The sequence below is a fragment of the Lepisma saccharinum genome, unplaced genomic scaffold, assembly GCF_977018435.1.
Source record: "Lepisma saccharinum unplaced genomic scaffold, izLepSacc3.1 HAP1_SCAFFOLD_633, whole genome shotgun sequence".
Taxonomy (NCBI): Eukaryota; Metazoa; Arthropoda; class Insecta; order Zygentoma; family Lepismatidae; genus Lepisma; species Lepisma saccharinum.
The window spans coordinates 45,824-73,103 of record NW_028143305.1 but is presented as its reverse complement, the minus strand read 5'-3'; the positions used below and the strand labels follow the sequence as shown (position 1 = coordinate 73,103).

Below are 27,280 nucleotides of genomic sequence, written 5' to 3'. Positions count from 1 at the left end.
ATAGTAAAGAAGCCAGTGGAAGATGCCTCCTTTATTATGGGTCCTTACGCCCATGTACGTATGTTCGCACACACACATATACACATATAAACCGTATGTAGGATGTACTTATGTATTAATAGTTGATATGAATTTTTTGCAGGAAGAATATCCACAGCGAATGAAGAAAATATTTGTATTAGGATTGAGTCCAATTGCTGTGAAAATTGCCAATATTTCACTACAATTTCTGAAAGAAGAAATTAGAAAAAGGTAAGTTAATTCTATGGATATATTTTCTTTTAACCAAGTGCGACCATAAATGGATTAGAGATCTGTTGGATCATTTCATAAATGATGATGTACTTTCATATGTGATGGAAAGAATCCAATGCATTCCTGGAATGCATGATTTATTCATTTTCAGTCTTCCGAATTTTCGTTCTCAAGACCTTTTCAATCCCTAACATGAAACAGTCAACGAACTTCGACTAAAATGCTCATTACTGCTCTTCCATATTTTCGTCTCTCTAAAATGGATATAGCCGAAAATTTTTCAGAAAGCAAGGACTATTTGACGAAATATTTATTTACAATATACGGCTAATGAAGTCCATCTTTTCAACAGGTAGCAAGGTTAAGAATACATGCAGCTATTTGAATGGTAACAGACAATCAGATGCGACGTGAAACAATCAAGAAACGAAATAGATAGCGTAGTGATCATATCCCTTGATTCACCAAACATTTGCTGTTGGAATCTGAGAACTGCTTTAAATATGCAGTGAAGAGCAAGCATATTGACGAAAGTACCTACTGCTTTACAAAGACAATAATTATAATTACTGAGATTGAATGATAACAATTGTTTATTTAAGAATAATACTATCAAATATTTTTTAAATGTCCAGACAACGTCTTGCACAGAGCAGACTTGATTTGATAAGTAGTTTAAGAAGGTTAAGTTTGGTTTGAGTTGGTGTTTTAAGTCCACTTTATGCACAATAAGGCTAAGGAAGGTTAAGTTCGTCAACGACAGAAGGATGTTGAAAAAATCTCATATTTCAATCGCATATCTTGAAATTCCATCGTTACAGAAAAATCAAAGAAGCTGAGTAGATGAAAAAAAATATAAATAAAAATAATTATTAGAAAAGAAAAACTGTGAAAATATATTGCTCATTTAAGACATTTCATACTCAACAGAACAACATTAAGATTTGAAGAAGTCTGGATTTGAACTCACGAGGTATTTTTTGCTTGAAAAAGTGAAGGTCACACGCATGCAGATTAATGGCTAATCTTCTGTATAACTAGGCACAAGTCCATTGAGACACGAAAATGATTGCTCAAGCAACCATTTTCCCACCTTTCGTTCAGATTCTCACCGAAGATCGTGAGAAATTCAACTTACTCCCTATAGCACAGTACTCTGCAAGTTAATCTATATACAGTAAAACCTCGTTAATTCGGACCCAGATAAGCCGGACTTCGCTTAATCCGGACAGACAAAAGGAAAAAAAGCAGAATGCAAAGTTTTAAATGTGGCTAGAAGCACTTCATTCTTGCATTGCTTTACATTTTACTCTACTGTATAGTGTATTTAGGCCTATGCCCTTTAAAGACACCATAATGAACGTATTTTGTTGCTATGAACGGAGTTTTAATGCACTTTTTACTGTTCTTTTAGATTATTTAAGTTAATCCGGAATTTCATTAAACAGGTCAACTTATCCCCCCAATTGAACGGGATTAATGAGGATTTGCTGTATATAAAAATGTATGTATGTATATATGTTTGTTCCGACATAATCCCGAATGCCTGGAGCAATTTCAACCTAACTTGGTACTCATATGACTTACAATCTGGAAAGAATTACTGTGGAGGTAAGACACCCCTGAGACCCCTAGGGGTGGGGCTGGGAAGGGATGAGATGTGAAACGACCGATATTAGTGTGGAATCTATAGTTTACCGGGTTGCTAAGATGAATAGTGACACTCGCAATCCCATTCAACTCCAAGACACCCCTTGCACCCTTAGGATAGGGAATGGGAAGAGGGTGACATGTAAAACGACCAATATTAGCGTGGAATCCATAGTTTTCGGTATCACTTGTAACACTTGTGACTCCCAGTGCCGCTCAACTCTAAGTTCATTTTACAGTATAGATAGAATTCATTATATTCCTGTCTAATAGAAGATTGGGATAAATAAATACCCGGGCAAAGCCGGGCAATCAGCTAGTATTTAATATATTTCTCCTAAACTCTTCGTAATTACGTGATTTCTCTCTGGTGAACAACTAGCGAGTGCAATATTTAAAACCTCACAAAATCTCTGTTTCGTTCTTAACATTCGGTATCTCCAATATTATTCTTCAATTGAGTTCTCTCTACTGATACGCTGTAATGCAGTTTCTGACTTCATGTAACAAGCAAGATTGTAAATCTGTCACCACTGTATATTTCGTCGAGTAAATGGCCCTGTAGCAACGTTATTGCGACTATTTCATGACCTGCAGATAATCCAGCAACATGACAAAAGCACTCGAAACATAAAATATCACATTCACAAAATACCAATTCACGAACGCTCAAAAAATGCAGTCAAATAGGACTGCACAGTCACCCAAATTTACTTCATGTACTAGCTATAAAAATAAACTATAAATATTTTATAAAACTTTTTTGTTGAACTTACAAGCATGCTTTAAAGAAAGAGAAAAATAAATAAAGAAAACGACCTGTTCTTGTTGATAACCTAATTCAACATTATTGTATATTGAACTAACGTATTTACTACATACACCCCAAGTGACAATTTAATAGATCCTTTATGAGATCTATTTAAACCTTAGGCTATTAAGAAATAACACCATATTCACAACTTGTCGAAAGCTTAGTACCTAATCACATATAAGCCCGACCCTGTGGCCGAGCGGTTAGCACATCGCGCTGCGACGCCAAGGGTCCCGGGTTCGAATCCCGGTCGGGCTTGGTTGTTTGTGAATGTCCATTCATCAATTTCATCATTTCATCACTCATCCCCATCTTCGCAAATTAGCCAAGAGGCACAAAAGTAAAATAAACTAAATCAATCAATCAAACCTAATCACATATAAGAAATACATATCACTGGAAACCATGAATTGTGCAGCGAGGTCACTTAAATGAAGCTTGCGAATGTACATTTTTAAGGGATCTAGTATCGCAGATACAAATGGCATTTGGGAAAAATTTCGAGCACAAAATGGAAATGTTATCATTGTTATGGTAATAATATGATGGAAATTTGAGACTTTTGCATCTAAAATATTATTGAGTGATATATAGCTAGCTACGCGTATATATTGAGGGATTTCAAATGTTAGGAAATCACATATATAAAAATGAGTTTTGAAATACTGTATAAAGTAGCAATAATAATAATAATAATAATAATAACAAGCACATTTCTTCGAATATTGCTTTTTATCTTACTTCAAAGTAATGTTATTTTTTAATTTAACTTGGTTTTATTTTACCATACTTATTTAATTGATCACCAGCTTCATTCTTTCCTAGGATGGGTACTGGACAGGCGGTCCGTTCCATTTCCTTCTCGCTCTTGAGTCGGATCCTTTGCAACACCTCTTTGAATCAGCAGAGAAATATATCGTACATGAACATATTAGCTATTCTAAGCTCTAGTGTGTTGGGAATTCTTTAGAAATATTTAATTACAAATATGACTTATTTATAGGTTGTATTTCTGGTGGACGATATTGTGGAAGAAATGTACAAAGTGATACCTCAGAAGAAAAAGAATATGGAGGATTCGCTGGGTCAAGTTTTGACATAAATGGTAAGTTTTCGAAAGAAAACAAATTTGTAATTGATGAAAACTATAAAATTTAAAGTAAAAATATAGAAAAATAAACACTTAAGGTAAATTGTATTAACTACTCGTAAATCCAAAGTTAAGTTCAAACAAGACAAGTAGCCTATACTATAATCAACAAAGATTATCGTAATTTCTTATTATCGAATAATGAAATGAAAGTATAGCTGTAATAACAACTAAATATGTATAATATATATGATATATTTGTGTCCTTGTTTCATATTTTTACGCACTTATACTCTTGTAGTGAGCTCAAAAGATTCATACTAATTTAAATTATACTATTACTATCTACGACACATGTAACAAATTGAGAGAATAGAGTGTCATAAAATTTATGATGAATTCTTCATTGGGTGTCGAGTAACAATGTGCTGGTAATTGAAAGATTAAAAGTGTGGTACTGTTCCGAGTAACTCTTTTATACACTGTGGTAATTAAATTTATTAAAAAATTAGATTTCTCCAAGTTTAGCCCCTCCTTACTCTCTAGCTCTCGCCCTGAAATCAAGTCGTATTGTCTTGTTTTCCCGTGGCTGATATTGCATGGTACGTCGGATTAAATTTTACAATGCAGGTTATGTTCCAGTTAGCATATTTAAGAATAATGTTAATTTAAAACATATGTTGCCTGCTGCGTGCACTGAGGATCTGATAAATAACGTTTACCTAAGAATAACAATTTGAATCTTCATGTTCTGCCTTTACGTTTTATCATAAAACATCATTAATGAAGAATATATTTATTGTTGGGGATCCTCATTTGATCACACACCTGATATTTTTTTCAATTAATTTACTGCGTATATTGACAAAACTTAAATTTTACCTAACAACTCGAGATGATTTGACGGTGACATTCTTTTTGATTTTCGAACAAACCTGTACTTGAAAATAATAATTATATTACCCCTGAAGAAACTTGATAAACTTCAGAAGGTTCACCTTATAGAAAATTTGATACAATATTTTCATGAATAGCCATAGAGCAGATCAGATCCATGTATATTGTGAATATTCATTGAACATCCATTACATATCCAGAATATCCAGAAGTGGATGTCAAGAAGTCGTCCCATTCTGAATGTGCATTGCACGTCCATGGGATATCCAGAACTGAATATCTAAAGCTCATCCAATTCCGGATATTCAATACAGAGCTAGATCTTTTCCAAAACTAGATATCTAAAACTCATCCAATTCTGGATATCCAATACCTATCTACAACTTGTCCAAAAGTGGATATCTTAATGGATATAAAAAGAATGTGTTTCGGATATTAGGAAATTGAACACATTAAACTGTCAAATAGATTTGATGTTTTGCAGGATTTAAATGATGATGATAATATAAATGAAACAGACGTAAATAAGAATTGGGAGCACATACGTATTGCAATAGAATCAGCAGCTAAAGAAAGTATAGGATACGATAAACCAAGAAAAAGTAAACCATGGTTTGATAATGAATGTCATAATCTAATAGAAATAAGAAATCAGGCTATACTTAGGTGGTTAAATAACTCTGATGATACAAATCTAAGCAATTATCATAGAATAAAGCGAGAAGTTAAGCACACGTTTAGAAGTTCAAAAAAGAGATTACTTGAAAAGCGAAATTAACGAAATTGAAACAAACAGCAAAAACAAAAATATCAGAGATTTATATAAAGGTGTAAATGAATTTATAAAACCTAAAGTAAACTTCATAAAAGATAAAGATGGTGATTTTCTAGCTGACCCAAGCGATATTCTAAATAGATGGAAGAACTATTTTAATGACCTTTTAAATGTTCATGTAGGAGATATATCAGAAGTAAATGAAGTCCACACAGCAGAACCTTTAGTTCCAGAACCTAACTTGACTGAAGTTAAAGATGCTATTAAAAGGCTAAAGAATAACAAAGCACCTGGCATTCATTTAATACCAGCTGAGTGAATTAAATATTATGGAAATTCGTTAATATGTCAAATTTATAAATTAATTTGTTTAATATGGAATAAAGAAGAAATCCCTCAAAGAATCCATAATTGTTCCTGTGTTTAAAAGAGGTGATGAAATGAACTGCAATAATTATCGTGGAATTTCTCTACTCTCGACAACATATAAAATATTATCTAACATTCTTTTAACAAGACTAACCCCATATGCTAATGAAATTATAGGTGATTATCAATGTGGATTTAAACGTAACATATCAACTACAGATCAAATTTTTCACATCAGACAGACACTTGAAAAAAGGTGGGAATATAATAAAAATGTCCATCAGCTATTCATTGATTTCAAAAAAGCATACCTATGATTCGGTCAAAAGAGATAAATTATATAATATATTAGTAGAGTTTGGAATACCTAAGAAGCTTGTTAGTATGATAAAAGTATGCACCAGTGAAACAGAAAGTAAAATTCGTGTGGGTATTAATGTGACTGACAAATTTACAATTCATGATGGGCTACAACAAGGAGATGCATTATCTCCATTGCTCTTTAATTTTGCCTTAGAATATAATGTTAGTAAGGTAAGATAAACTAAGGAAGGACTAAAATTATATGGTGTGACTCAGTTGTTAGCATATGCAGATCATGTAGACTTATTAGGGGATACAATTAAGAATAATGCTAAAATATTTTACAAAACTGCTAAAGAGATAGGTTTGGAAGTTAACAAAGAGACAACTAAATACGAGTATATGCTTACAGGCCGAAACCAAGTGTTAGGTAATAATCAAAATCTAATTTTTATTGATAACAACTCGTTTGAACCAGTTTCCAAATTCAAATACTTAGGAGTAATATTAACAAATGAAAGTGATATTAAAGAGGAAATAAAAACAAAAACAATAATTTTGCCTGTAGTATTATATGGGTGTGAAACTTGGTCCCTTACATTGAAAGAGTAATTGAAAATAAGATCCTTAGGAAAATATTTGGACCTAAAAGGGATGAGGAGACAGGTGAGTGGAGAAGGTTACGTAATTTATAACTACATAACTTGTATTCATGTCCAGATATTATTAGAATAATTATATCACAGAAACTTAGGTGGGCGGGCAGGCCATGTGGCACGAATGGGAGAGGAAAGAGGAGTTTACAGGATTCTTGTTGGGAAACCTGATGGTAAGAGACCTGTAGGAAGGCCAAGACGATGATGGAGGGACAACGTTGAGATAGACCTAAAGGAAATCTGTAGTGATGGAAAAGAGTATATAGATCTTGCTCAAGATAGGGACAGGTGGAAGGCCTGTGTTGCTGCAGCCATGAACCTTCAGGTTTAAGAAGGCTAGAGAGTTAGTTGTTTAGTTAGTTAGTTAGTTAGTTAGGAAATTGAACACAGATGTGTACTCATATTTTGTCGTGCAATTGAAACAATAATTACACTTTTTCATTTGAGTTCATGAACTTATTTATTATTACTGGTGATTGAAACATTTTCATCTTAGAATCAGAGACCTTACAATACAATGAAGAGTAAAATCGAGTCAATACTCGCTTATAGTGTCACAAATTTCCAAGGGATATTCATTGTATGTAAGATACATGTGCATTGTAGATATCCATTATCCGTCCATAAGAGCTCCCTACCTGGATATTCAGAGATTACTCATGTGGCTGTTGCCAGTGTCCCAGCGAGTCACGAATGCGCGCCAAGTCCAAGTGAAAGTGTTCTGTGTTTCGCCCGTTGTTGCCAGTTTGAATTCAGGAAGTTGCGTTATGTGCACGTGGCAGTGAAGAACAATCTGAATACTCTGCTATTGACGTGGATATGCGTGTGAATACAAGAAATTCTTAGGATGTGTAGACGTGTGAGTGTGGGCTTGTGTGTGTCCATTGTCCGTGCGTTGTGTGTATATTTGCGTGTATGGTTTGTTTTTAGAGAGAGAGAGAGAGAGAGAGAGAGAGAGAGAGAGAGAGAGAGAGAGAGAGAGAGTGTGTGTGTGTGTGTGTGTGTGTGAGAGAGAGAGAGAGAGGGGGGGGAGAGGAATGCATGTTATAAACATACGTGCACAAATTTATCTAAATATAGTCCAGATGAAATCTCCTTAGCTCCATAAAAGTTTCCTTACTAATGGAGAGAATTTTTATACACATGCGACATCTTAAGCATTTCTAGAATTCAGACCAAGAGTCATCTATTTGATGTTTACGTGATGTCCTAATAAGATTATAATATGTCCAATACAATTCCCTGTTATATCCATATAATGCTAGGATAATGTCCAAAAGATGTTCCAATCTATTCAATAAAGCATCGTGGAAACATCCTTTTTAAATTCCAATAACATCCAGAACATGTTCGAAACTACTCCAAAAAAATGTTCTTTTCAGATCTAAATAATGTCCTGATAATATTTAAATGTAGTCTAAGAAATTTATTTCTCGTATTCATACAATATCCAAAGTACGTACAAACCTCTAAATGAAAGCATAATGCCCACGTAACGTCACATTTGATGTCCAAAAGTGATTTTGAAATATCCATAACATATCCATATCTGGATATCCCCAGGATGTCCACGCTGGATGTTCACGTATGCGGACAAATGGACATCATGGGGACATCCAGTAGATGTCTATAGGATATTCCTGGATCTATGGATATTCATAAATTCCGACATGTATATCCAAGAGATATCAAATGAATGTATTTTGGATCTCTGTGTGCTGTATGGGTAGTTGGCAATAATTTTCAAAACTTCTCTCTACATGACCTTGAATCTTTGCAGATAGTTGGAACAATGAGCTGATCTCAAAGAGAACGTTTCTGACAGAGATGGGAAGGAAGAAATCAGACGAATCTAGGAGACCAGGAAAACCAAGAAATACGAGTGCCATTTTAGGAATTGAAGGTTCCTTCAGGCAACTCGCTGTGGACTGAATTCCTGGAACTATCAAATAATTTTCATTAAGGTTAGCAGCAATAAGAAGATTGTTCCATGTGTTTCATACAAAATCTGGAATATCTCGATGTTACGAATGTGCATTAAGGAGTAAATTTTACTATATGTCCAACCAATAATATATTTATCAAATCCAATTCAAATGCATTCATTCATTTATTAACCATAACTACGTACTGCTAATCACCTAACTACTTTGGACGGGTCCATCAGACCGCTGTTTTGATATTGAACTAAGAACTAGCTGTTTTCCCATTTTCAATTTCTGACGCGTTTCAAGTCACGTGACATAGTATAGTAATATATATATATATATTGATGCATTCACTTTTTTTTTATAAGCATAAAGTACGGGGATCATGACTGTGAAAGCTTAAGAGGTCAGATGGTAGAGCAAGATTACGTTTTATGTTCCCCATACAATCTCTTTGACAGGCTCTTGGCAGAGAGTGGAAAGATTTCAAGGGATGTTGACGATGTACATCTTACCTCTCTGCCAAGCGGTTGAGCGTAGACGTCAGGCGACGGAGCACGGGGTCCTGAGTTCGACAGCCCACGGTCTTCTTGCCCGTGGCAGGCGACAAAGCACAAGCTGGTCTTGGAGATATAGCCCTTGAGATGGCTATTCGAGTGACGGCTGGCCTACGGCTGTGACTTACAAACCATGGTACTGAAGCTGGTCAACTCGCATATGAACTGTGCGGTTGCCTTTGGCGAAAGCTACGTCTCGGAGTCCGAGCCAAGCTTGAGACCTGAGAAGTTCAGGAGGTCTTCGCCTGGTAGTTGGTATTCTCTTAAAGCTTCTACTGAATTCTGAGGTCTGACTAACTCCCGAATTCTAGTACCTACCTCTCTTTTAAGCTGCTGGCAAATACTTCCTAGCTGCATGCTCAGCTCTTCCGTATTTGCCAGACGATGACGGGTTTGAACCTGGTAGTAAAGAAGTATGCAGAGCCTCCTCATGTCATGTGCTTCCGCTATTTGTGGAATGTTACGTTGTGCAGTGTATTGTTGCTTGACCGAGTACTGATGTCTGGAGAGAGATTTTACCTTTTTACATAGTCTCCCTTGAATCGTTCCACATTCCCCTGCTCGTTCTGAGTATCCACCTGTCGTGTGGTTACCCAGAGTCTTGAGAAATATCATAGGAGGTTTATTTACTTGACCCCAAAAAAATTGTTACATAGAACTATGAAGTATAACCGATGGATTACACAATTGATTTTACCTTCACCTGTTGAGAGAAAAACAAAATGTAGCTGATGTATACAAAAGAAGTTATTGCTTATGTTGCAGTGTCTTTTCACCGGTAGTGTTTCTGTGCTAGTGGCGCTGACTGTATTGTATATATTTTTTCTTGTATTTAGCTTACTATGAATACCCTGTTCCATGAATAGTGATAATTTTTTACATCAGTTTTTCAGTATTACTTGCATAAGATACTGTCAATTGTTCAAACTGCTTGGTGCGAAGTGCAAGTCGTTAAGCTTAAAAATAATTGTATAAAGCTTAAGTGCATGAATTAAGAACGACTTATGATTTTTTGTTTGTACACTGTGGTTCGAAGCACTCATATATTGTAGTTTTTGTAGCACTTGCATACTGTTGTTCGGAGCACTTTGTGTGTGTATGCCATTGTGTGGCATAAAATAGCCTTAAGTGTGTCGCCGCGTGGATCCGTCTCGATGCACTGATTGAAACACAGGGGGAAATTAGAGTTCTGCCGACGGTGTGGCCTGCTTCCGGATGGAATGACACCTGTCCCTTAGCTGACAGTTGAGGCGATTATAGAAGAAGGGTGTGGGAAATGTATTCTTGTGAGTAAATGGACTGTGGGGGAGAGTTGTGATTCACTTTGAGGGTTTTAATTTGCGTAGTTGCTGATGGGACTGGGGGAGTTTGATGTTTGGGTACTGCCATATATATTGTTTGAGGCGGAGGAGGGGGTGGTACTAATGGGCAAGATAACGACGGTAAAGGTGTACTTATTGTTGGAATTTCTTAGTCCTTGTGAAAGTTCGGCCCACCTATCCCTCGTTTCTATCCGGCCCTCTGGATTGCTTCCTGCCTTAATCCCTCCTTTCACCTCACCCTGGGTGCCAAGCGAGCAGATTATATTGGCGCTGGAATTACAAAAGGGATGTTCACACAATAATTTATATTTTTATGTCACTGGTTCGTTTACACATGTACAGAAAGTGAATATATAACTTGTTAAGTGGACAGTACCGTAGTTCTTTAAATCATAACATTCTAGTAGGATATATTGGTTTATTATACGAAGTCATATATATACATATTTTACATAGCGTTTCCATGTGTGTCTGAATAGACCAAATTACCAAATCTCTAAATCAATATAATTGCGCACCTATGGCATAACCATGGGCACCTTTACCGCAGATTTAGCATAACTATCTCTCGGGCCTATCCTCAGCTTAAATGATATTCCGTTTATTACAAATGCGTTTCCTTACGTCTTCACTCCTTCTTTTGGGCATCAATTATTCAATACGGAAATATCAACATATTCAAAGCTTTTTCTAAAAGGGGACTTGGGACAGCAACAGGGGCTGGCTTAACCAGATGCTACATTATTATATTCAGTTCAGCCACCATAAGTGGACTAAACTTGAGGAGATGTTCCTCTTTCGTCGATCAATGGGGAAACACTGTTTTTTTTTACTAAAGCCCACTGGCCTTTTATATAGTCGGGGTAAACGTCCGTGGACGTGGACCCCGTAGCGTTGGAAAATTCCACTGCAACGGTCTTTTGAAAGACAGCTAGCTCCCCCAACCGGGGAGGTAAAAAACAAGGGAATCTAACATCCAGCAACGCACAATCCAATAAGCATATACACTTACATGCAATAATAACATAAAAGTACACTCATGGAAACATATTACTTAACCCACACCTTGTAGCTGGCCAGCAATTAATCAACATATTACCAAAACCAGTAATGGTCAATCCGACCGTTACATCCTTAACCTTTCGAATGGGTTTTCTGCAAGTTCTGATTTGTAATATAAGTACAAAAGAGTTTATAAAGAGCTTTAGAATAACAAATAACGCAATGGATAAGTAAGACGCAACGTGACTTGGGTATTGATGGAGAATGTGGGGTGGGAGAGCATTAGCTTTCTTGCGGCATAAAAATAACGGAATTAAATGAAATATTTTATGACGGTACTTTATAAGCTAAAGTGGTTACTTTTCTTTATTTATTATTATATTATTATTATTATTTTACTGCGCGTACTGTATGTACTTTCCAATGTCACGAGAAAAGATATTATATGTATTTCCTGAGGGAGCAATTCGGACCTTCTTGTGTTCACGTGTCTATTTCATTTATTTATTTATTCTGCCAAAACTGTGTCATGATCAGTGCTCGTAGGCAGTTGCAGCATTATAGCTGATTCAGCACAGGACGATTATTTATTTACAATATTCTTAATTTGTTTTCATCTTGCCTGCCTAAACTGTATCATCATCAGTACTTCTAAGCAGTTGCAGTTTCAGCTGATTGTAGCGTGGCGCGTGACCTTTATGGGTCACATGGCCTCATTTATCCACATATGCAATTCTGAATGAATGTATTCTGTGGTGCTTTTTTTTCAACTTCGCAAGCTAAGTTTCCATATTTACTGAAGGAAACAATTCTCAGCGTTTTGCAATTATCGTTTATCACGTGCCTTCATGGTCAAGCTTTGATCAGAATTGTTTACAGTTTCTTTCCGCTCATATATTGGTTGTAGTACTGGACATTTGGCAACGCTTTTTCTTAACTCATTCTTTTTCTCATACGTTAAAGAAGTTTGTATGTTTGATTGCGTTCCGATGTAAATCGGAGAGACTCTGTACATAAAACGTGGGGTGATTGTGTAAGCGTATTACGCAATTGCAATGGGTGCTAAGGAGACAACGTACTGAATTGGAGACAATCTTCCTCCTGAATCCAAGATTGATTTCACAGAAAGCGGCTATGTGAACGAAGCAGCGTTTATGAGGCGGCTTCATTACTATCAGCAACACAAATCTCCTGGACGTTCTTTGCTTATTCTTGGCGGCATTACATACACACCAGTAGTCTTGACCTCCTACTTCTCAGCATGGAATATTGCATTATTCTCCTTAACCTACCAGCCACACGACTCACATATTACAACCCTTAGATCAGTGTGTGTTTAAGTCCTTAAAATGAGCATACTTTAATCGCGGGTTAAGGAGTAGAACAGCCCATGAATCAAGAACGTCTAATTTCTAATAATAATTTCTAATTATGCCAATGCATGTGTGAAGGCCAGTGGTGGCATTATGGCGGGCAGTTGTCCCCTACATTTTGTCCCCGCCCCTATTATAGTCTCTTAAGTCAATCATTGTTTACAAAGGAAAAATAAACTTTTTTTACCCCCCCCCCCCGTTTTTAACCCAATCGCCGCTACTGTTGAGGACCAATGGTGGTAGAACAATCACAAGGATAGAAGTAGCTCACGTGCGTTTATCATAATATGCTCGAACAAGGATATTATAGTAATTCTTGAAGCTTTCCTGGCTGCGAATGATGAAGAAGTTCTCTCCGGATATCAGCCAGGTGATTTCTGGAAAGGCTTCCGAGCTTTTGAGAGCTAACGTCACTCTTATCTTTACGGATTGAAGTGTGGTACTGTTCCATATAGTGTTAAGCCGTCCCGGGTTTCTTTCGGCAGTGTGGATTTATTTAGTAGAACCATCGTTTTTCTCTCTATTAGTTTCATCCTGAAGATGAGTGTGACGAAAGCTCGGAACCCTTAGCAGAAATCACCTGGCTGATATCCCGAAAGAACTTCTTCAAGGGTATTATACTCGTACTTTATATTTCAGGTGGCCAGTGATTTATGATTTTTTGTACAACTTGTGACAGAGTAATTAATGTGTTAGTAATATATGTGTCCCCTTCCTAAATTAGATCATTTTTAGTGGTGTAGTTGGAAGACTGTCCAGAGTCCAGTGTCACTCCAGTAGACTCTGGACGTTTCGCAGGTTGCACTTTTACTGACGCTAATTATTTCTGGTTTCAGTTAAAAAGGTAAAACCAGTATCATTCACTAGTCAAATGATGTCTCATTACACACGTAGAAGAGGCCATGAAAATGAATTAAAACTGAAGACGCTAGTGTATGAAATCCCTGAACCCCCCACCCGAGTCTACTACTTTGGGAAACAGAAAATTCCAGCAGCGTTTTACCAGAATATTACAGTATCTCTGGCAAGTGTAAATTTCTCTGTCGCATATGCTGAATTTGTTATATTTTTTGATTCTTTAAAATATGCAATGTGTGGCGCTCTCTGTACATAACGGCCTAGGTTTCAGCTCCCCTAGCTCCCCGCTACGGCCCTGCTCGTATGAATTGGGAACAAACTAATTACTTGGTAACGTTTCTTCTTGTCATTACATGCTTTAAGAACACGTTACCATAATTCAAAGAGTAAATGTACCATTACTTCTTTGTGTGTGTTCACCAGTGATGTGCGTCTAGGCGTAAACAACGATAGTCTACATTCTACACGTAGACAATTTTATACACGTACATTACGTAATCTATGTAAACAATATGGCGAAAAGTGATTACTTAGCAAAGGGTGCCGTGGAATTAAAATAAAATTATACTGCGTATCAGTTGCTGATGTGTAAGGATAACTTTTCATACTCTTTTTTCCAAATTCGAACAATTTCTCACCTAGGAAGAAACGTAATATAGGAAATATTCTAGTGTTTTATGGGGAAAAGACCACTCTTGGCTCACGACTGCCATCTGTTGTTTTCTTTTTGACATACTATTTATCTTCTTCCATAGTTTATGATGGAAGAGGAGATAAATTTTGTTGTAAATATGATTCTTTTCAGTTCGTTAGGAACCAATAGCTATAGTTGAAAATGTCACTTTCCTTTCATGAAAGCCTTGAAAATTAATTTTAATGCAATTTAGATTGTCTACGTAGTGTATGTAAACTACAACCCAATGTAATCTACGCGTAGATTACGTATAGACAACGCATGTAGACTCAAACTTATGTCTACGGCACATCACTGATGTTCTCACACTCGCTCACTCCTCGGCGCTGCAGTCCGGTGTAGGCCTTGGCCTCCACAAGAAATCATTGCTAACGGTCCCGATCCATAGACGCTTCTCTCCAATTTCTTACTCCAGCTGTACGTGCATCCCATCTTCCTATTCCTCTGTTTCCTCCTGAGTTAACATCAAGTACCTTCCTTGGAATCTCATATTCTGCCATCCTCCTAACATGCCCTGCCCATTTTAGCCTTAATATTTTATATATTTTACAATATCTACTTCTTTATAGAGGCTATACAATTCTACATTATACCTCACCCTCTACCTCTCTCCATCCTGTATATGGCCAAATATCCTTCCCAAGACTTTTCTCTCCAAGATATTCAGCATTTTCTCATATGCCTTTGGCATAGTTCATGTGTCCGCAGCATACGACAAGACATGTCGAATTAGTGTCTTATGTAATGTAACTTTCATACAACGAGTCCATAAGAACATTAATTTTCTGCTAATATGCGTTTTCTGATTTCAGAGGTGGTATCATTTGTATTTGTTACCAAAGATTCCGAATAGACGAAGCTGTTCACTCTTTAAAACTTATAATTTCCTGTCACCAATGATTCCAGTCTGTATGGGATTCCAGTTAACATACATTTAGTTCTGGTTTAATTTAATCTTAAACTCATATTCCTCCTTGCTGCCTCGAAGTACGTATATCAAGGCTTTTTATCAATATATTTTAGTTACATTATCAAAGTCATCTGCATATCTAAAGGTTTCACGGATTTTGTAAAAGCCGTACCTGTTGATTTTCTAATCAATCTATCCAGTGCTACATTAACCAAAAGACAAGCTTACGCATCACCTCGCCTTATACCATGACAAGCACAAAAAAGGTAAGAAATCCGATTGCACTCTTGCACAACACAAAACATTAGCCCACTGCACTTGGGTAAGCCTTTTTAACTTTCTGTGGAAATTGTGTTCAACCATTGCTTCAAGGAGTTCCTCTGTTATTGCTGTCATATGCTGTCGTAACGTCAATAAAGAAATTATATTTGGGAACACTGAATTCCAGGCATTTCTCGAATATTTGTCTCAGAACAAATATTTTCTCTGTTGATTATTTCGCAGACAGGAATACACAATGATATATTCCAATATTACTTTACTTTACGCATAGGGCAATAATATTTCATATAGAATATTAGAGAAAATCTTGAATCCACTACTCAACAAATTAACACTCCTGTAATTGTTTCACTCAAGTAAATATCCCTTTTCATGCATGGGGCAGATAATCCCTTTATTCCAGTTATCTGGAATTTTTTCTACATTGCATACCATGACCAACAGCTCATGTACCATTCTTATCATGTCATCTCCACGTGTTCAGGGATCGGCAGAAAAATCTGACGGTTTTGAAATGTGTATACAAATAAAACAATTAATGTAATGCAAGGTTTAATAATCACAATTTCTACAAACATAATTGCCGTTTTCAGTGCTTACATTAATTTTTTCTTTGTTTTCAATATTGTGTCCAATAAATGATGACTCAGGCAACACACTTCGCCGTTCAAAGACCTTACACAACAATCCAATTGTGTCAAAGGTAAACACCAATTTTGAATATTTTAACCATTTGAACCATTTGAACAAAAATAAGTGATCTCAAGTTAGCTATTCGCAACGAAATAACGCCAATTCCCAATGAAATGCTCATGAGGGCGACGTGCAACTTAACGTCAAGGCTACATGAATGTGTAAGGAATGGAGGTCATCATTTGTCGGACACATTTTTTAAATCAAAGAAAAATTCATGTGAGCACTGAAAATGGCAATTATGTTTTAGCAATTTTGATTATTAAGCCTTGCATTACATTAATTGTTTTATTTATAGACACATTTCAAAACAGTCAAATTTTTCTGTTGGTTCCTGTATAAAATTGGGAAAACACACACATATATATATATATATATATATATATATATATATATATATATATATATATATATATATATTATGCCTGTTCTTTGTAGAATCAAGTTAATCTCTGTAGAAGATAGGAACCAATGTGGTATTTGACAAATTCCCAGTGAGAGGGAAATTTCTTGAAGTATTGATATATTTACCAAGTAGGTAAAATTGACAACCAATACGGGAATCTCCCTCATCTCCATTAAAGCAATATCTCCCTGGAAACAACCGACCAGATGCGGCCTTGAGAAGCAGAAAAACCCACATTATGTAACAATGGTGAGAAAAAAATATCTCTATCATTAAGGAAGGAGGTTAGAAAAATCCTGTTCGCACATGAATTATTCATAAAAAATTGCAGCACGTCAGCCATGAAACTTAAATTACGTTCACATAATTATCTGAGCAAGACATGCTATGTAATTTGCAAGTTCTTCTACATTTAAAAGAAACACCTTCTGATTGCGGAAATGCAGTTCTTGAACTACAGTGATCTCGGAGGCATCATTTTAACATTTCAGGTAAGTCTTGTTGCACTTCTAACAATTCGTTTGTTGTGAATATTTTGATATCTAATTTTCCTTGCAAAATTAACTCTAGCTTACTAGTGCCATACAAGAAACTTAACTATACTCTGCCCCAGCTAACTGTGAAACAGAGTTGCGCATAGTGGCAGAGAAGAAGTAGGGGAAAATAGTGGTGAAAGAAGACTCCTACATTAAAATGTTCACTGCGAAAGTAATGTCAGCAAAACAAAAAATCTGACAAAATTGAAGAACAGGAACCTTTTTTTCCATATCGTATGCTTTTACTCAGTGCATCGACAATGACTGTATATGCGTGGACTTTGTTCGATTTGCTTTTTAAGTTCACATTATACACAGGAAGTTTTATCGGTAGAGGGCCTACAGCTTAAACTGAGATTCGAACCAATGTGCAATGTATCTCCACCGGTTATTGAAACCGGGACACCTTGATTACAAGGCGACGACCGACGTTACTCGTGAACTATATAAACCAACAGTAAAAATGAATAAGTCTGTGTCAAAGACGTCATTATATGATTCTAAACCTCGACACAATTCTTCAGATACAATTTTCCATAACGATTAATAGAATTGCATCAGCTTTGATTACAATGCCTAGTAAGTAGTTTTTTTTTCCTTTTGTGTATATGAGTAGCTACTGTTTGGTGCCAAAAGTGGGGGCGCAAGGACAGTTTACTTTTCTTTGCAGACAATCCACCGTACAGAGGTACATTCACCATTTCACTCTTAGTGCTAATTTCTTGTAAATTTGTTATTGTGCTCAGATACGATTGTTTGCATATGTGCCTCATTCATTGTACAAGGACAATATGTGGCAAATTAGAAATTTTAAGTCAATTGATTTCAATCACAAAATTCCCGATTAGAGGACATTTAGGTGATCTAACCTTCAATTCCTCCCATCTATAAAACGCCACTAGCCTGTTATGTCATTAGGATGCCGTTTGTCAACATGTTTGACTATATATCATGTTTCCTTCGAGATTAACTAGCATGCAATGCTATACAAGCCATTAATTTAATGCTAAAATATACAATCAATCTTGAGAAACAGGTGTGTGTGTGAGTGTGCGTGTGTATATATATGTGCGTGTGATGGTGTGTGGGTTAAGTATTTCCCTAAGAAATTCTTAAATCAGGCGTATGGACCTAGAGACAAAAATACGATCTTTTTGCCATATGTGTATGGGTATATTGTTATCAAAAGTTGGCAACGCTACCAGAGTGAAGAAGGGAAAGCAAGAAACTCCAGTCGGCCATTATGCAATCGCGTTCCTCTCACTGTTCATTGGTGGAGCCGTCTCGCGTCACTACTTGCGCAGAGACTTGTTCTCGTTCGCCTGGTCTACAGTTAGCTGGTTCGGGGTTTAAGAGTGGGAGCGGTGTCAGATGCTTAAATATGTTTTTTATCAATAAAATTAAGAAACCAATTTGTTATAGAAGCACTACTGCCTTTGTTGTTTACATAAGTATACTAATTATAACAGTTACAAATATTACCATAATTAATAAAGAGTAGGAACATATTGTAGCATATGATAACACACATGTTATCATTAATTAAACTTAACCCTTCAAGGTGTTATCAGTAATCCCAACGGGAAATTAAACTCCCTGCAATTTCAGCATTAATAGGTTTGCACCACTGAACCTTTGTGTATTCCTCCCCCACTATTTGTACTTTTAAAAGTTCGGGTCTCAGTTGATTGCTATCGTTCACGTCAGTAAGACCTGTTTTGTAACAGTTGCGTTCTTGGGGTAACAAGTAACCCCATGTTAGGGAAAAGGGTGTATTTTATTCCAACCATCTCCAAAGTTTGGTCTTCAGTAATGTCTAAGAGATATCACAATAGCTGTGCTGGGTCTTCTAAGCACAGCAAAGCAACTATGAGTGTACTTGGTAGATAGGAAGACTAAAACAAAGTGTGTAAACTTCGGTACCTCGGTTTGTATTAACATCGTCATGACATTTGTGAAAAATGTGTATAAACTCTACACTAACTTTTCACTATATTATATTACATAATATTTTTTTTAAATACTAAGTTGCTGACCAAGGCAGTTTATTAAGTTATAAAAACACTTAACATGTAACGTTTCAACCCTGTATCAGGGTCTTCCTCAGACGAAGAACTAAACTAAAATTATGAAATACATGATTTGTTTTTGTGTGGATAGCAGTGGCGCAACCACAGGGGGCAGGGTGTATTGCCCCCCACCTTTGTTGGAAATGAGTTCTAGGGAGGAGCAAGGTGGGGGGGGGGCAAATATTGACGGCCTAGTGTACCTGTAGGGGCAATTACCGCCCAGAACTTCAAATTTTATGCAAATAGGAAGACTTCTCGTAGAATTTTCTTGCTCGTTTCGCTCACACTGCCTGTCTTTCTTAGTCTTCTCAAGTTCAGAACCGTAGCTAGGAGACGGCCCAGGGCGCCGAACGATCTAAATGAAAAAAAGTTGTAAAACTGATTGATTGATTTGTGTTTTTTGTCTACTTTATGCACAGAAAGGCTAATTGATACTACCACTACCAATAGTAATAATAATGTTTGTACTTCCCTCGAATCCCGGCTTGGGCATGGATGTTTGGGATTATCCATTCATCATTTTCGTCATGCCATCACTCATCCCCATCCTCGCAAATTAGTCAGAAGTTGCACAAGAAACGAAGTAAAATAAAGAAAATCAATACTAACAATAATAATAATGTTATAATAACATTATTAGTAACATTATTTTATTAACATTATTATTATTATTAGAATTATTATTATTATTATTGGTACGTTTATCCTGGTACTTGTGCCCCCCTCCCGACAAAAATTCGTGGTTGCGCTTCTGGTGGCTAGTCACCCTGCTATGTGTATGTAATCATTCTGTGTGTGTATTTCATCATTTTAATTTAGTTCTTCGTCTGAGGAAGACCCTGATACAGGGTTGAAACGTTACATATTAAGTGTTTTTATATCTTACTAAACTGCCTTCGTCAGCAGCTTAGTGTTTTTAATATGGAAACAGGGCTTGATTATATTGCAATATATTTTCTTGTATTATATTATTGTGTTGGTCATCACTGGTCGTACCCCATGCAAAGTAAGACTAAAAACATTCTGCAGTGCAAGCAACACCTTGACATTTCGTAAAAGTGCTTATCATCTGTTATTTTATTGTATTGGGCTGTAAAATATAGTACTTTTTATTGTATCTCTAGTGAAATAGACATGAGCAGGTAAAAGTAGATACACGGAAACAGTAAAACAACTGGAGCGAACTGACTAACTAAATTTGTTAAAACACGTAACACTTCATTGTATTATAGTGTATTTTCTTGAATTGCATTCGTGTATTACTACTATTTTATTAGTTATGAAAACGCCTAGTAAGTGTAGAAGCTATTTTGTATATATCATTACGCTCTCTTATTAACGGGGGGATCGAACTAGGGACTTTACTTAGCTCATTTTCCATTCATCTTTCTTTCCGGCGCCGCTCGCTATACGTGGTAAGCTTGATGGTAAAGTGCAAGAGGTACTAACTACACACATTCAAGAGATGGCAAAACACAAAAATTTGGATTTTACGGTTTCAAGTTTGAATCACATTTGGTAAGAAATGTATATAGTCGCCTGTCTATGCTGATAGCTCTCACCTTCAGAGTGAACAATTAGGCGTGAGACTGTACTTCTCTCCCCAAAACTCCCCTACTCCTTCCAAGTTACAGTCTTCTGAAAAAATGACCCCTCACTGCCCGTTGCACTTAATACTTATTCTCTCTCCTTTTTCCATAACGCCAAGTCATTTCCCTCCAGTACCTTTTGGGTCAACATTTTATTTACCTGTTTGCAAAACCATTCATACAGGAAGGTTGGTTAATTTCTGACGTGGCATTCTTTAGATACCTATGAGTGCAACGGCTGGTGATCGGGTTTATGAACTTCGTGCCTGATAAAGTTTCTCATTGTTAAGGTTACCCCCTCTGGAAAAAAAATTGCTCAATTGAAATTTATATAGTAGCATGGTGATCCACCCTTGATAAGCCGAGTTTTATTTTTAAAAAACCCATAAAATGAAAATATTACGGTATGTGAAGAAATCCTGCAAACAAAATAAATTAGACCTTAGTGTAAAGTGGATTTACAGGCAACCTCATGTTAGTGTTAAATTGTTCTAATTTCATGTTAGGGTTCCAGGGTTAATGAAAGAACATTAACCTTCGTTTGTTTCTGTACCTGCATTTATAAAGCAATTTTAATAATTACAAAAAGCACCATCATTATAAAGCAATTGAACACTGTTACGGGAATTAGGCTCATCTCGAAACACACATCACATTATGTGGGGAACAGATTTTTACGTGAATTTTACCTCCTATGTATTCCGGCGTTGGCTCACTGATGTCGGAATAACAAAGATGGCCGACATGTAAGCGCTACGCCTTTCTTTTCAAATATTCGTTGATCATTTGGTCTCATTATCATTTTTGTTCATCGTGTTAATATTCTACATTGTTGTTTCGTCAAATTTAGTGCAATGTGTACCATGAACATGTTTGAGTTTCATTGTCATATTCTGCGGCTGATACTTCATTTACTTTCATTTCGTGTTTCAGATCCCAAACTAAAAAGAAACTATCGTCTTCAGGTGACGTAGTTCCTTCTGTACTCACATTTTAGTCCAGTCAATGAAGGCAAAAGAACGTCGAATGTCAGGAATAATTTTAAAAGCTGAATTTTGGCCATTTGGAATACCACTTCTTCTTCTTCTTCTTCTTCTTCTTGAGGCGCTACAACTTCATGTATTGAAAGTTTTGGCCTTCTCAACAACATCTCTCCATTTTTTCCTATCCCGGATGCTCTTCGTCCAATTCTTTACTTTCATGTCTTTCAGATCTTGAATTATTTCATCTTCCCACCGTTTCTTTGGCCTTCCTTTGTTCCTGTGCACCGAGTCAAATGCATGGGTAAAATCTATAAACACGTTGTAGAGTCCAATATTAAATTCATAGCTTTTTTCAAAAATCTGTCTTACTATGAATATATTATCTATAGTTGATCTGTTGGCTCGTAATCCCATTTGATATTCGTCAATTTTGTATTCAGTGCATTCCAATAGCCTTTTATTTAGTATTATAGCAAGTATTTTATATGCAATGTTTAGGAGTGTAATTGGCCTGTAATTATCACAATTTAATCTATCTCCCTTTTTGAAAATTGGGCACACTATACCTTCATTCCATTGAGTTGGTAACTTTTCATCATTCCATACACTTAATATCAGCTTGTGCAACTTCTGTTTCAATGTTCTTCCTCCATTTTTAATTAATTCTGGAGGGATGTTGTCAGATCCTGCAGCTTTATTTGTTTTTAGATTTTGTATTATGTGTGTTATTTCGTTCCACGATGGAGGATGTAGTTCTTGTTGATTATTGTCATTCTGTTCTATTGGTGCCTGCATACTTGTTGTTACATTATTATTAAGAATCTTTTTAAAGTATTCCTTCCATCTATTTAGGACTAGTGCTTTTTCTGAGATGATGTTACCTTCTGTATCTTTACACATCATTGGCGATACTGTTTGCTGTTGTTTAAAGGATTGTATCTCTTTGAAAAATTTTCTTGTCTCATTTTTCTTATAATTAATTTCAATTTGCCTTATTTTATCATTCAACCATTTCTTCTTCTTCTCTCTACACATTTTATTAGCTTCTTTCCTTTTTACATTATATAATTCTTGGCTGGCCCTGGTCTTTATTTGCATTGCTCTCCTTCTTGCTTTGTTCTTTTCTTGAATAATCCTTCTGCAATCTTCATCCCACCATTCATTTTTGGGGGTATATCTTTCTTTTTGTATAACTTCTTTAGCTGCCTCATTTTATAAATTAGACCTTAGTGTAAAGTGGATTTACAGGCAACCCCATGTTAGTGTTAAATTGTTCTAATTTCATGTTAGGGTTCCAGGGTTAATGAAAGAACATTAACCTTCGTTTGTTTCTGTACCTGCATTTATAAAGCAATTTTAATAATTACAAAAAGCACCATCATTATAAAGCAATTGAACACTGTTACGGGAATTAGGCTCATCTCGAAACACACATCACATTATGTGGGGAACAGATTTTTACGTGAATTTTACCTCCTATGTATTCCGGCGTTGGCTCACTGATGTCGGAATAACAAAGATGGCCGACATGTAAGCGCTACGCCTTTCTTTTCAAATATTCGTTGATCATTTGGTCTCATTATCATTTTTGTTCATCGTGTTAATATTCTACATTGTTGTTTCGTCAAATTTAGTGCAATGTGTACCATGAACATGTTTGAGTTTCATTGTCATATTCTGCGGCTGATACTTCATTTACTTTCATTTCGTGTTTCAGATCCCAAACTAAAAAGAAACTATCGTCTTCAGGTGACGTAGTTCCTTCTGTACTCACATTTTAGTCCAGTCAATGAAGGCAAAAGAACGTCGAATGTCAGGAATAATTTTAAAAGCTGAATTTTGGCCATTTGGAATACCACTAGCAGTGCAAAATTCCAAATGTTTTCGCCGCTCCCCGCGGTGTTTCTCCCACCAAACCTCAGATTCACATACTCTCAGTTAATAACCTGTATCTCCGTAACGAATGGTCATAAACAGATAATCTTAATTTAGTCTTGATACTAATTAGATGTGCTACAAAAAAGGGATCTGTTTGGTTTTTCTCTAATATCGGTAGTTTTGTCGTAATTTAAACAACAATAAAAAAAGAGCTGGTATTTCCATGAACGTTTTATACCTTATAACATTTGAATATATTACATAAAAGGGAATTTTTTAAATTAAAAGTTGTAGCCTAATTTATAAGCTTTACAGTGATAAAAGTTTCAATGTATTTTAATGATTAATACACCATATTATTTTACCATTTAAGGTTTGTTAAGTCGGGTAGCCAAATGTTATTTGCTTCCTGATGGCCACCATCTTGAAAAGAGTCAACCATTTTGAAACTTTTTGGATTAATATATCTCGGGAAATGTAGCACATATCAAAGCCCGTTTTCTTAAAATCTAATTATATTGCGATTTACATTTGCATTACAATTTTCAAAAATTCAAGTTGTATTTGATAAGACTTTGCCAAATTTTGGTTGATGTGGTTATTAAAAAAATAGTAACTCTTTTGTTAATCAAAAATAAGGCGAGGAAAGTTTATTATTTCATACACAAGTGAACATGATTTCACTTGTGTCAACATTCAACGAAAGTTACAAAGAAAGGGAAATAATTTAACAAACTGTACGTAGAATGATTTAGAATATGGAATGATAAACGTTTGCATCTAGCATTGTTTTCATTACAAAAGGAATATTCTTTTTGCGTTATTTTAATTGAAATGGAAAATAATTTGGAAAGTTTGAATGAATATATTCCTACTAGTTTGAAAAATTACTTGCTATATTGTGTAATTTCACAGATTCTTTTAATTATATGAGAGCACAACACATTCAGTCTTTCTCGATCAGCTGCTTCTTAATATTTCAATACATATTTGACTTTTTGAAACACATTTTCAGTTGAAAAGCTTATACTTTGAAATTATAAGAATGCATTTACAGGTCATAAAGACAAACAGAATACGATCGAAAATAAAATTTTCTCCAGCGTTTGTTGCTGGGTCGTAATGGCACGCTTGAATATGTTCTACTTAACTTCATGCAACCGCCGCTTGACACTACCGCTTGTCTTAGTCGAAACGTAGTTAGACGGCGCATTGAGTGGACATAGTGCAACTGACCCTTAGTGGTTTTGTCATCGCCACGATTAAGCAAAGATGCAAAAAAGGTAGGTTAAACAACTAAAAATCAAAATCGTTTCTTTAGGTAATTATATGCCTTAAAAGGGATTTCTAAAATACCAGGTCATTCAAATATAACCGGGACTCATCTTTTTTTAAAATAACTTGCCATGCGCAGCAGTTGTGCATCCTTGGGAGAATAGAGCCCCAACTCCCAGAATTTTGCATAGACTCAAACAACAGTATGGGGAAGAGTGCTGTCACGAACCCATGTGTTTGAGTGGTGTAAGTGCTTCAGGGAGGGAAGAGAGAACGTGGAGAATGAGTCCCAGCAGTCATCACGTAAGTGGCAGCATACCGGTTCTCTCAGACCCCAGAAAGCGCGGACTCGTTCGGTAGGAAAAGTGATGGCAACGTTTCTTTAGAACTGGCAGGATGTTATCCATGTAGACTTTCTTATATATGCCACAACAGTCACTGCAGCTTATTACTCAGAACTCCTGACAACAGAAGTGAAGGAAAATATTCGATTCAATCGGAAGAGAGGTGGAAAGTGGATAGCCTTCCTTCAAGATAATGCAAGGCCTCATACAGCCAAACCAACTATGGCAACCCTCATCAAATTAAAATGGGACCTTCTGCCACACCAGCCATACAGTCCCGATTTGGCCCCAAGTGATTTCTACCTGTTTGGAAGGCTTAAATCAGACTTGGAAGGCATGCGGTTTGCTCATAACGACGCCGTCATCGGTAGTGTTCGGGAATGGATACGCAGCCAACCCAAACATTTTATGAAGGGCATATAGATGCTTCCAGATAGTTGGAAAAAATGTATGGACTCTGGAGGCGAGTACTTTGAAGGGTGACATGTACAATTAAGTATTTGACAATAAAGGATTTGGTATAAAAAATCAGTCCCGGTCATATTTGAATATCCTAGTATATATAAATCTTAACGTACGTTTTGCATTTTTTGAGGGTTCATAATGTGATTTCAGATGCTTAGAATTTCCATTATAGTCATATTGTCACACGCAACTGTATGATTTTCGTATCAATGACGTTCAACAATGGCTGTTTTATTCACCAAAAACAACGTTCTAACGATCAATTCTTTATGTAATGTGTTTGTGGGTCAGAATTATTTAAAATTGATATAAATGTCGCACTAAAATCTTGGTCTCATTTTCAGCGAAGTAACTCTCATATTATCCAGGAAAGGGGCAATGGATAAACTAGTGTACGCAGACCTATCTGAAGAAGAGGAGAAACACCTCCGGAGTCTATTTAAAGAAGACCCGGAGCAAATCCGGAAGGACTTGGAGTATCTGAGGGAGTGGTTAAAGAAGCAGCCTCACTTGCCACACGACATGGGTAATATTTTCAATAGTCTATTTACTAAAATAAACAAACACGATATCTACAAGATAAGAAATTCACCATAACCATCGAAACCTGTAACAGTGGTTTATGTAACTTGCCTTCACTAAATAAATTTGTTAGGATTACATGAAGGACAGAATGTTTCTTGTTTCTGTGGTGAAAAGATGATAAACTGATCGTGAAAATGAGAATGTGGTAACTTAGTCGAAGTCTTTGTATTGCTGTTACACTACTTCAAAATAACCTAAAAAGGTTATATATATATATATATATATGCCTTTGACCACAGCTTTGATTTCTTGACCAAACGACCACAAAAAGTTGAAAAACTCATTTTCTCTCCCTGTTCCGCACCTCATTTATTGCGCTGACGATGTTTCACGGGCGCAGAAAAGCAGTGATGAGTGAAAGATGAGCTCTCATCCTCTCATCCTCTCATCCTCTCATCTTCTCATCTTCTCATCTTCTCATCCTCCAAAATGTTTGTAGATCGTGACCTTTGTAAACCTCTCTCTCGAGAACGATGTGCCACACACACACACACACACACACATACATACACACATACACACATACACTCATTTTCTCTCCACGTTCCGTGCCTTATTTATTACGCTGGCGATGTTTCAGGGCGCAGAAAAGCAGTGATGAGTGAAAGATGAGCTCTCATCTTCTCATCTTCTTATTCTCTCATCCTTGAAGGACCAAATGTTTGTAGATCGTGACCTTTGTAAACCTCTCTCTCGGGAACGATGTGGCACACACATACACA

At 36.2% G+C, this 27,280-nt stretch overlaps 1 protein-coding gene across 1 annotated transcript in view; it reads left to right on the top strand.

The window, feature by feature from the left end:
* Nucleotides 1–17,252: 17,252 nt before the first annotated feature.
* The window catches only part of LOC145983082 (alpha-tocopherol transfer protein-like), a 54,234-nt gene continuing 44,206 nt past the window's right edge, over nucleotides 17,253–27,280 (top strand). The window contains exons 1-2 of the mRNA XM_083116353.1: nucleotides 17,253–17,325; nucleotides 26,318–26,499. Of these exons, the coding sequence (XP_082972479.1) occupies nucleotides 26,352–26,499 (148 nt within the window). The 5' untranslated portion in view covers nucleotides 17,253–17,325; nucleotides 26,318–26,351. The remainder of the gene's footprint in view (nucleotides 17,326–26,317; nucleotides 26,500–27,280) is intronic.